At 41.0% G+C, this 8,889-nt stretch overlaps 1 protein-coding gene across 9 annotated transcripts in view; it reads left to right on the top strand.

Annotated features, from left to right (window-relative positions):
• The first annotated feature begins 3,102 nt into the window (after positions 1–3,102).
• The window catches only part of FBXO25 (F-box protein 25), a 47,081-nt gene continuing 41,294 nt past the window's right edge, over positions 3,103–8,889 (top strand). For 2 of the 9 annotated variants that reach the window (XM_075598251.1, XM_075598245.1), the window contains exons 1-2: positions 3,103–3,244; positions 5,513–5,650. In XM_075598251.1, coding sequence (XP_075454366.1) covers positions 5,581–5,650 — 70 coding nt within the window. In that variant the 5' untranslated portion in view covers positions 3,103–3,244; positions 5,513–5,580. Of the gene's footprint in view, positions 3,309–5,512; positions 5,651–8,889 lie in introns of all 9 variants that reach the window. The other 7 variants (XM_075598247.1, XM_075598243.1, XM_075598252.1 and 4 more) reach the window with 6 other exon arrangements.

Here is an 8,889-nt window from a genome sequence, read left to right as displayed (position 1 = left end):
ACTTCTCTGCTGTATGCCCCTCTCTGGATGAGGCTCCCACTCTACGCGTTTCGTCACGTGTTACGTGAGGCGGAGGAGTGGGGAACGCTGCGAGACGGTGAACCTGGCTGGCTAAAGTCTTCCTACACTAATGCAGTGTGACATGCCTGTTTTTAATTGTTAGAATGTGAGTACATTATTTTATTGTTATAAAATCTTTATACCTTGAGTGATTTGTGCTATGCCAGTTTCTTTCTCTCAATATTGGGGTACTTCATCCTGAGGACCTGATCCACTCTGATGAAAACTGCACCACCCATCTGCCACTGACTGTTTGAGTCAACCCTGCCTATTTGACTCTTACATCTTGTAAGTAGTCAATTCATTAGAGCCAAGTCATTTGGAGGCTTTTATTTCCACGTTGCCATTCTGCTGCACTTAAATGTTTTTTTGTTTCTCCCCCATGCTCCCCTTGGATTTTGTGTGTTTTGCTGTTACTATGGGGGAAGAGTGAAGACTACCCCTTCCAGTGGGTTCCAGAGCAGGGGGTGAAACTGTATTTACTTATTACTATCACTTTCTCACTTATTTAAGTTTTCAATTAGTCACTTATTAACAGTGTCCACTTTTTATTTGTTTGCGCCTGTGTTCACTTTACCACTATACAATTGCCCAGGACTAAAATGAAGCAATAGAAATGGAAGAATAAGATAAAATAGAAAATATTTTTACTAATGCAAATAGAATACAAGAAAAGTCTGAAACATCATATGTATATACACAACATCAGACAAAAAGCATCTTGCGCACGGGTGGCACTATTGAAGTAAATTAACTTTACATAAGGTTAAGCAACAGTGTAATAAGCTACACCCTGCAACTGTATATAGACCTGCAATGATAATAGTAAAGACCATGAGCACTAATCGAAATGTGAGACCAAAGTGCTGCTATATACATATATATATATACAAATATAGTGGATACTAATCCCCCTCCGGACGCAGCGGAATAAGGCAAAAAGGTTCAAAATGCAGGAACTGGAACCGAAAGTACCCAGTCGGCTGAAAATAATCTATAGGAAAGAACTGGGGGAACAACAGGGTAGGAGAGAAATAAAGAACAAAAAAGGGTGGCAACATTTCGAGGGAGAGAAACCCCCTTCTTCAGGCCCTGTCCCACGTGTTGTGATACTTTCTCTCTCAAAACAAAGTTCCCAGAAAATAGTTTCATTAAAAGCTGATCACTCCTGACTTTTCAGGATCCACGGAGGACTTTGAGAATTGGATTTCTAGGACTCTGATCCCAGGCCAAGGTCAGCGTATCACTCTCTACTTCTGCCCTGCGGGGAGAGCGCTGAGCACTCTCCAGTGTGGGACCCTCCAGCGCCACACTGACACACACACAGTGACACACACACACTGACTGACTGACACACACACAGTGGTGCACACACTGACTGACGCGCGCACACACAGTGATGCACACACTGACTGACGCGTGCACACACACACTGACTGACGCGTGCGCACACACACACTGACTGGCGCACACACACTGACTGGTGCGCACACACACTGACTGACTCGCGCACACGAGGAATTCACACATACTTTAAATATAGACGTGCAAATAGCTAAAACACGCGTTCTAAGTCAAACTTCTTTGCATTTTGGCACTGAAATTGTGTTTTGATTTTTAATTAAAAACATCACCATCACGAATACAATTTCTGAGACAAAACAGTGACAAAAGACAAAGAAGTTTCACTTAAAAACACACACAAACACACTTTTTTGTGAGTCTCATTGATTTAGTCAGTCTCACTCATTTATTTATTAGCATAAGCAGTGTCATAGACTTCTATTGATCCTAATAAAAAATATTCGTTTTTCTTTAAAATGCAATTTTGTGGACCAAATCCCATGACAGTTAGGAATTCTGATCGATACAGTATGCCAAAAATGGGTTTACAGGGTTTCATGTCCAGTGCTGAAACACTCCATAATGACCAACATCTGGAGACTTTTTCAAGGAGATTTGGCAGAACATTTTGGGAGATCTCTTCATTTTCCATTTACTTACCTTTGGTATCGGAATGTTTTTGTTCAGGGTTTCAAGTTAACAAAGATATTAAAATTAATTATGGCCAATTTGGTCCACAGAGCTGCTGATACCTTGATTTTTTTTTTTTTTAATCCAGATGTCTGAACAAACATGTTGGTGTGGATATACTGGAAATGCCATGTTAGAAAATCTGTCTTGCATTCTATGGAGACAACAGTCCTTATGTTATATTACTTTAATTGCCACACTGTGCATACTGTATGATGTTTTTTTCAGGATTTCACTCCAGTCAGAACAGTCATTATAAGTTTCAATAAGTAGAAGTCAATGATACTCTTTTAGGTTTCCACTCTTACAAGTTAATTTAAACATTTCATTAAGTCGTTTTGTTAGATCTTTCAACCACCTGTCATTTATTAGTGAGAGACAATTGACGTGTCTATGATACTTAAGATCCTATAAAATCAATGGGACAGACTCACCGATATTGGGATATGTGAACTAAACCGGGAGGTGTGTCGTTATGGAATAGCACGGCTTAGCAAATATTGCCCAATATAAATTAGTGGTGATGGACAAGTCTGCTCATTGGGGTCAGTAATGGCAGCATGAAGTCCTCCTCTCTCTCCTCAATGTCATTAATACCGTTATTATATACACTTTTCGTATTTAAAGTAATACTGGTACAAGGAAATATGTGTATATATATGTGTGTGTGCTATATATATTTGATGCATAATATTTTCATACTTCTTTCCTTTATGCCATAAAACCATGAATGTTTTTCTGTATGCCAGAAACAAAGAAGTCCGCCAAGATGAGTGGCTGCCAACTACAGTACTGGAAGCTCTGATATCGCGAGGCACACAAGCACGTGTTTTAATACACACATTGACGGGGGGGGGGGTGGGGTTCAGCATGCATGTGGTTGGCAACAACATTCTGTCTCTCTGCCAGCCACAGCATGGCTGCGCTTAACAGCATCTTTGCACTATGGGTTCTACGTCACGCTATATAAAAAAATAAAAAAATAAAAAAAAATAACAGCACGTGGTTTATGTCACGTGATCTCCAGCGCGTTGGTTGCAGCTGAGCCAGGCCCGGATTGGTGATTCGTCGTTTAGGGGCGCGGACGCGCTAGCGGCGGTTGACCAATGGGAGCTTGCCGGGCGCGAGTGACGCCACTATTCGCATAACGGTACAAAAGCTTTTACTTCCGTCAACAACACCCGAGATCTCGAATGTGTTTTGAAGGCAGACAGGTAACGGACACAGGAGGGTGGGAGCTGCGCGCGGCGTGTCCGCGAGACAGTGCGCTGTGTGCGGAGAGGCTGCTAATAACCTCTCTTATTGCCAGAGGGGGCCTGCAACATATTGCATAGCACTGAATGGAGGCGGAGGGAGAGAGAATAAAAACTATTTTCAATATTGTGCGATTGTTAAACCCTTGACTATTAGTGAATGGAAGATGATGTGTTGCAACCTGCATTACTTGACAATTCATTAAGTGGTGGCCCAACACAAAGATTCACTAACCTCCCATACAGATTGAGACCCACTCAACATTTGGCGCATAAAAATAGGTGCATGTAATGTCATGCAGTATGGCAATGTGAAATAAAGGAGCTTCAAGCCATGTGACCCCACCAAAGAAGGCGCCAGAATTACTACATGCAAATAGCTTATTACCAATAAAATGTGTATTTGTGACTTTATTCGGTGTACACACACACACGTGTGTTGTTAAATCCCCAATAACAACTGACCATTAGCAGATCATCAATCATTAGCTGAAGCTTTAGCAGCCACTGCCAGAAATATGTACAGCTGAAAGTAATAGGTACAGGACACATTAAACCGGTACGGTACATGCTAAAAGTGATAGAAATGGACGGCATATGGTTGCCACGTGTCCAGTATTGAACCAGACTGTCCTGTATTTGGATATCCTGTCATTTCCCTGGGCAGGGCTGTTGTTAGGGGGCTGGGCAGCTTCCTTCATCCTTAGGTGTCGGATACACTAGGTGTGCGACGGAGCGCATGGTGTCGCGCTCGCCTGTAGCTTCAGCGACCCGTGGCCATTAACATTTATATGATAGGGTGGCGGAGCTGTGACGTCACGAGGCTGGTTCACCCTCATTGGCTGAACTACCCACGTGACCTGGCCGTCACGTGACACACACACAATTGTTTGTCTCACAAAAAATTTATTGCGCACTCTGTGGCCGCCTCATTGAGGTGCGGCGTTTTTGTTCGTGCCGCGCAGTCGCATGCAGTATGGATGTGGCCTTATTGGCTGCTGCTGGGTAATGCAGCCAATCAGGAGGTATCAGGAGCCAGGTGGTGTTTGTTCACCATTGTGTACAGTATTTTTGTAGCTCTTATGTTTTCAGAGGAACTTGTACACTTATGGGGTAATTTAAAAAAAAAAAAAAAAAAACCTCCATTACTAATTGTTGGGCCATGTATGGATTATGAGAATTTGCTATTATTCGCTAGGTAGTTTGTAGATAATTTTCCTCATGTATGATAATAAGATTTAGTGTAGAAGTTATTGGGTAGGAGGTGCATATAATTCCATGTGGTGCATTAACCCTTTGAGTGCCTGAGGCGTCCCTGTACCTGATTGCCACAGCCCCTCTGGCACAGTACAGTCAAGCGACCGCTTTCAATGGCAGTCGTGACCACAGCATCTATTTTCCAGGAAGAGAATTACTCCTCCGTTTCACTGCTGGGCAGGTCGCTTCCTGTGCTCCGTGGGAATGCAGGACGCGATCTAAGCAGGAAAAACTAACCTCTTTGGGCACTACGTTCTGGGGCGCACAAAGGGTTAAAGCAGGGGGTCTCCGCGGCTGATCATCATTTATTTCAGTGCTTGGGGCCCCAGAGATACCTCCGTACTTCCTGGTCCTTAAATCTCAAACGGCATGCAAGCCAATTGAAAGCCGCGATGGATGACGTCGCGGTTTCCTGTTGGCTCACGTGTTGTAGGAGATTTAAACCTCCATATAGTTTACCCTGAGGGGGATGGTAACGGGGGCACCTTAGGAGGTAAGTATTTCTGCAAACGGGCTCCCTGGATCTGAAATTAATGTGGTTCAGCTCTGGAGGCCTGCTTGCCACCTAAAAGTAGGGGGAAAAAATAAAACCTAGGCAAAACCGTACTTTAAATATTGTTTTTCTGTTTCTCATGACATTTGTCATTAATAATGCAAAGGAGAGATTACTGCATGAGGTGCATATGAACAGACTACAGGTATTTAGTTGTGATATTATAGATTGAATTCCTCTCTACAGTAGTAGCAGCAATTATTGGTTTCGATATGTCCAATACATAAAATGTGTTCTAAAACTGTCTAAATTAGCAGGACCTCTTATTATAGGGTTTAATAAACACACTGTAAAAAAAACGAATTTGAGGGTCTTTTGATGGTGCTTTGTGAGTTGTCTGTACATCTTCTATCAGCAGGAAAACCATGCCATTTTTGGGCCAGGACTGGCGATCTCCTGGGTGGAGTTGGATGAAAACAGAAGATGGATGGAAAAGGTGTGAATTTTACTGCGATGATTTTGAAAGAGACAACAACAACTTTAATCTCCAGGTGTAAGTTTATTGTTATTTGTCAAAATGATCATACCTCCCATAACATTCAGCAGTATTTACATCTCAATATTGAGCAGAAGTGTGAGGACAGCAGCAATATCTGGATACCATAGAAGAACAGCTATACAGGCATACCCCGCATTAACGTACGAAATGGGACCGGAGCATGTACTGTATGTAAAGCGAAAATGTACTTAAAAGTGAAGCACTACCTTTTTTCCACTTATCGGTGCATGTTCTGTACTGCAATTGCCATATACGTGCATAACTGATATAAATAAAGAAATAAAGGATTGGTAACAGGCTCTATAGTCTCCCCGCTTACGCACAGCTTCGGTACAGGTAGGGAGCCGGTATTGCTGTTGAGGACGTGCTGACAGGCGCATGCGTGAGCTGCCGTTTGCCTATTGGGCGATATGTCTTTACTCGCGACTGTACTTAAAGTGAGTGTCCTTAAACCGGGGTATGCCTGTAATATCTTCTGCTGTTTTCTGCCATGTAGATATGAGTTGTGGTGGATGTGAATTGCATTGTGATACCTTTTACATGAACTGGCAAAGAATACCCTGATATGGTAAACATTTGCACATTTTTCTTGCTTAAAACTAATATCTCCATCAACACTTCCCATTATATATAAGTAGTGCAGAGGCAGAGTTGTATTAGCCATATTAAAATAGGCAAATCTAGGTTCATGAAAGGTTTTAGTAGATCACCATTAGAAATATTTTTATAGCTCTAATTGCATACATGCTTTTGAATCCTTGTAGTCCGTTTTACTGCAGGCTACAATACCTCAGAACAAGAGACTTGTGACTCTTGTGAAGAGAATATGAAAGCTTTTGTATAGCAACATCTAAGAAATAATTGACATTTCCTTATCTGTCGAACATGTACTTGACTCACTCTTAGTAAATCCTCACAAGGAATAAGCTCAGAAGCAACATTTGTTGGATGACTGATATCTTTTATAAAATTAGTAACCAGGACATTTTATTTTTAAGAGTTTCCACCCGCAAATATTACTAGACAATTTACAGCTTGGTCAACTCCTGCGAGAGAAAATAATTGTTTCTGATCCAACTATCCTGGACACGTTATATGAAATGGCAGGGAAGTTTTTGGTGATAGGATATGCCAAAGCTATGGTTAGTACAGTAATAATTTTGCATACGTAAAGGATTTGGATAGAAATAATTTTCTGGAAACTAAGGCCTTTTTCAAGGAACAGTGGGATAGAATTCCTTTTGTTTCCAGATTTCCCTCTGCACCTGGATACATACAATAAGACATTCTATTTTGAGACACTTGTGTATCTTGTCAAGAGACCCTGTGTTTTCTCCAATATTAAAATCCCCTATTTTTGCCTATAGCGAGGGCAGAAATATACACGTTCACCTTGTCAAAACTGATCGTACAAGTGGTGGTGAGTTGCAAACTTTTCTGTCAACAAAGAAATGTGGTTCATATCCCTTCCCTGTGCTGCATATATTTTAACTTGACGATTAAATGTGAATTCTTTCAGTACCCCAGTACCCCAGACAGGCAATAGATCTAGGATTATCAATATTTTTCACGTGACTCAAATTTTGTCGTCTTTTTTCTTTTTCTTCTTTTTTTTCTTTTGTGCTGTCCATGTGCAAAAGCTCATGTGGACAAAACTATTTGACCAATTCAAAAGAATTGCTGAGCATAACTCTGCTATCCAACAAACAAAGAAAAGAAACCTAGATTGGGCACTCAGAACATCTATTGTGTGATATGTGAGGAAATTAAAACAAACTTTATTAAACCACTTTAAAATAATGGGGAGTAAAACGAGTATTAAACGCTATGATCCTAACATATGAACATGTAGTGTGATGTTCTGGATCAATAATATAGATGGCAAAGGCACCTGAATAAGTGTCTTGCAAAATAAGACCGGTTGGTACGTAAAGCCACCTGTATGCTTAACCAGAGATATGAGACTCAACTGTAGTGAAAGTAATCAGTGCCCAGACCCTGAAGCAACGACCCTAGCCAGGTGTTTTTAAAGTTAACCTCCTGGTTCCCTATATGGTTTGGGATTTGTTCCTTTGGATGTTGTTATAATTGAGCAGTGTGCAAAATATTGGGATCTCGTTTGGTGGTCATTCTGGATATATATAATGTGGTAATGTTTGGGGTCTCTCAGAACATGTTGGGAATCTGTGTGTTTATTAACTATGTGCTGCAGGTCTCCGGTGCTTTTTGGAGGGTAGTGCCCCCCCCAAGGTTTAAGCTTGCCCCTCCCCACATTCCAAGTTGGCAGGTCAGTTTCATTTTGCTGGGTTACGACAGATCCAAGGCTGATCATTCTTCTTTTAATTATACAGGTAAATAAGAATTTTAACTCAGGGAGTGTTGGGACCTGGTAACGGTCATGCCTTGAAAGTGGCAGCAGGCTTAAAACGCTTTGGCCAAAGGGTTAAACTAAATTACCCTTTTTCAAGAGAATATATAGGTATTGCACTGTGTATTTTTGTCACATTGGAAGTAGCTTTGGGCATCTTTGTTTGTTTTTTTGTTGATTTATAAACAACCAAACAATTCCAGCAGTAATATAACTGTATAACTAATATCTATAATCTTTTAAATGTAAAAGTCATTTGTGAATAAAAGTTCTCAACAGACAGAAATGAACTCTGGTGGGATATAAACAAAAAGATGTGTTAAATATTATATAATTCTAGACCCAAGGTTTAATAGAACAGTGCTCTGGAAATAAGCCACCCTAGCTTGAAATATTTCGGGAACTTGGTTTTTCGATTGCCGTTAATATCTCTTCGGCAGGTCCAATTGAAGATCAATCTTTAGTGATGAGTGCTAACTATTCACTATACCCTTCTGGGTTAATCACAAATAAATCTGGGTCAGTTGATTATTTTCCCAATGCACAGGGTGAACTGTTACAGCCTTCACAGAATTTTGTGCCCCAATTGGTTTCAACCGGTCATGTTGGTTCTGGCCTGTTGGATACATCAGACATGGTCCAAGAGATTGCTATCAATCCTCTCAATAGGCTTGGGCTAGTAAGTTTAGACACCTTGGAACCATCTTTGGCTATTGTACACTCCCCATTCAAGCCACAGTCAACTTACTTCCCTTACCAATCTAAGGGAGGGTTTATAGACACATTCTATACGATGGTTCTCCAGGATCTTGAGAATATATGTCGAAATAAGACCCAGTTGCCTAATTGCATTAATAATAACTTG

This window comes from Ascaphus truei, chromosome 4 (assembly GCF_040206685.1).
Source record: "Ascaphus truei isolate aAscTru1 chromosome 4, aAscTru1.hap1, whole genome shotgun sequence".
Classification (NCBI taxonomy): Eukaryota; Metazoa; Chordata; class Amphibia; order Anura; family Ascaphidae; genus Ascaphus; species Ascaphus truei.
Note: the sequence above shows the minus strand (reverse complement) of the source record. Positions and strands in the feature narration are given on the sequence as shown.